General features: G+C 39.1%; 1 protein-coding gene across 1 annotated transcript; it reads right to left on the bottom strand.

Annotated features, from left to right (window-relative positions):
• Positions 1–1,832: 1,832 nt before the first annotated feature.
• LOC145682204 (protein GVQW3-like) lies at positions 1,833–2,378 on the bottom strand. Its single transcript, XM_081753788.1, has one exon. It carries the CDS (start codon positions 2,376–2,378, stop codon positions 1,833–1,835), a length of 546 nt encoding a protein of 181 aa, XP_081609914.1.
• Between the last annotated feature and the right edge of the window lie 652 nt (positions 2,379–3,030).

Genomic DNA, 3,030 nt, shown 5'->3' with positions numbered 1-3,030 from the left:
GCTTTCTTTTAGTTCGCCTTATTTTAGGTTAACAAAAATAGATCAGTCCATTGAAATTTGGAAACAACTTCATAATTCTGGATTTTTTTTCTTTATAGAGATGTAAATAGCATGTGAGGTGGTATGTGTAATAATATTGAAAATATAATTTTCGCCGAAATAGTGTATGTTTATTTATTGCGTTTATATTGTATAACAGCTTCTATAATATTTTTAGCACTGTTGATTAAGTATGGACTATATTAATACATTATTTTAATGTGTAATTAGTGAGATGCTGTAGTAAAATTCGAAAGATAAAATTAATACAAAATTGCAATATTTACTACTAATTTGTAAGATGTCCCGTTTTTTTCTGTTTTCAAAAAATATGGTAGCCCTAAAGTATGCTAAACCATACAAAATAAATTATACTGTAAATTGTACCCCCTCTGACCCTCCTATGGGTGCTGATATGTGTGTATGCGATACTCTTATTTCTTGTTAACTTCTGTTCGGATCTAAATCAAATTTTGTAAATAAGTAACCTATCGTCTAATTAATGAAGATCGCTTTATTTTGCGAACCTTCTTTGACCTCCTAAGAGTGCTGGGAGTTACATGTAAAAGTAATGTTTCGAATCCATAGTTCATTGAGTCTGAGAAGAATAGTGATACTTTTGATGCCACTTAAATACCATTTTAGCCTCCATCATCATGGGGGTTCAGAGGGAGGAATAATCAAAAACAGACGATATTAGTGTCGAAGGAATAGTTTCCGGGATGACTAAGACGAATAGTGATAACCAATGGCATTTTAAGTTCAAGTTCAGCCCTTATCGACATAGAGTGGCCTATAGAAATAATCAAATTAATGTTTAAATGGGTATAGTAAGGACCAACATAATTTGTGTTTCACGCTTTGCAAATCGAGAGCTTCTGAGTTCGTTTCACAAACTGTCCCTCGGTTTCTACTCTTCCCATCTACGGTATTTTTTAAGTCCGTATGTGTTTCACCCACTCCACTTAATACATTTACAGTAGATTGACGATTATCGAAATAGGAGACAGCGAGAACTGTGTTTTGCAATCGATTTAGCTTTCTAATAATAGGTACCATTTTCAATCTCAGCAATCGTTATTCAAACCGGTTAACGTTGATCGCTAAGCAGCAAAAACGGTAATACACAGCTGTTACCCCACCCCCTTTCTTACTTTCTAGGCTAAGTATCATAAAACGTTAAAAACACGATACACTGGTTTAACATTTGAAATGAAAAGTCGAAATAACAACTTTCATATCTCTAACTTTGAGCAATCCCGAGATATATACGAGGGCGGTTTGATAAGTCCGTGCAAAATTGAAAACTACTGCATTTTCAGGGATAACATTATTTTATTTTTCAACGTAGTGTCCTTTGAGGCTGATACACTTCGTCCAACGCTGCTCCAGTTTGTTGATCCCCTCTAAATAATACGATTGGTCCAACTCTGCAAAATAGGCACTAGTTGCTGCAACCACCTCCTCCTTTGACGAAAATCTGCGTCCTGCCAACCATTTCATCAGAGCGGGAAACAAGTAGTAGTCCGAGGGGCCAAATCTGGCGAATAAAGGTGATGCGGAAAGAGGTGGAATTTTAATTCCATCAATTTTGCGGCTACAATGACAGATGAGTGCACTGGGGAATTGTCGTGATGAAAAAGAACTTTTTGTGGGAAATCGTGGACGTTTTTCTTCCAGCTCAATTTTTAAACGGCCCAATAACGATGAATAATATTCACATGTAATAGTTTTCTCCTTTGCTAAATAGTCGATGAGGATTATGCCTTGAGAATCCCAAAAGACCGTCGCCATCACTTTCCCGGCTGAAGGAACGGTTTCGCCTTCTTTGGTGCAGATTCCCCGCTGGCAACCCGTTGTTTGGACGGTGCCTTGGTTTCAGGTGTGTAGTGCTGTATCCACGTTTCGTCCACAGTGACGAAACGACACTTAAAGTCCTGTGGATTCCGTTGAAACAGCCGCAAATCGTCCTGGGAAAACCACACACGATTTCGTTTTTGATCCACTGTGAGCAATCGTTGCACCCATCGTGCGGATAGCTTTTTCATGCCCAAGTGTTGACGCAAAATATTATGTACCCTTTCACTAGAGATGCCCACTGCACTAGCAATCTCACACACCTTCACTTGTCTATCACCCATGACCATATCATTGATTTTCTCAATGATTTTTGGTGTAGTGATCTCGATAGGGCGTCCAGAATGTTCACCGTCACTTGTGCTCATATGGCTACTCCGGAAATTTTGAAACCACTTATAGACTGTTCTGATCGAAGGTGAAGATTCACCATAATGTTTATCTAGCTTCTCCTTCGTCTTCTGAGGCGAAGTACCTTTCATAAACTAATGTTTGATCACCACACGAAATTCTCTTTCATCCATGTTTGTGAAACTCACTCGACTTACCCAATTTAATCGCACGCCAAACACAGCGCACTAAACAGATCTGGCTGCCACTTGGTGTATGTTCTTCCAAGAGATGTTGCTAACTGACAATCACCTCGGTGCGCATCAGTGTTGCCTTCTCTCGGACTTTGCACGGACTTATCAAACCGCCCTCGTACACAATTATAATAATTGCAATCCCCAACCCTTTTCTTCAATTCTAGGTCAAACATTAAAATACTCACATCCGTATATTATTTAATACAGACGAAAATTTTACCTGCACATTTGTGCACAAACGATGTATAAGCGATTCCGACAACTTGCGGTTCAACCGAACATGGTGGGGCTACCACTTAGACAGCTACCGTTTGATTTCATTCTGTCGACGCCCCTGACAGCGTAGAAACAAAACTTTCACCTGCGCATTACTATACAAACGATGTTCAAACAATTGAGATAATTTTCTTCTGAATCGGACGTGGGGAGGGGCTACCAATTAGGCAGCCTATACTTTGTTATCGTTTCAGCGGCGCCTCTGTGTAGAAACGAAAATTTCGCCTGCACATTTCTGTACAAACGATGTACAAACAATTGAGACCATTTC

Source organism: Thermobia domestica, chromosome 3 (assembly GCF_964235325.1).
Source record: "Thermobia domestica chromosome 3, izTheDome1.hap1.1, whole genome shotgun sequence".
Lineage (NCBI taxonomy): Eukaryota > Metazoa > Arthropoda > Insecta > Zygentoma > Lepismatidae > Thermobia > Thermobia domestica.
This window is presented reverse-complemented; position numbering and strand designations above follow the sequence as displayed.

Coding starts and splice junctions, on each gene's coding strand:
- LOC145682204 (XM_081753788.1), bottom strand. CDS start 2,378: ATGAAAGGTACTTCGCCTCAGAAGACGAAGGAGAAGCTAGATAAACAT.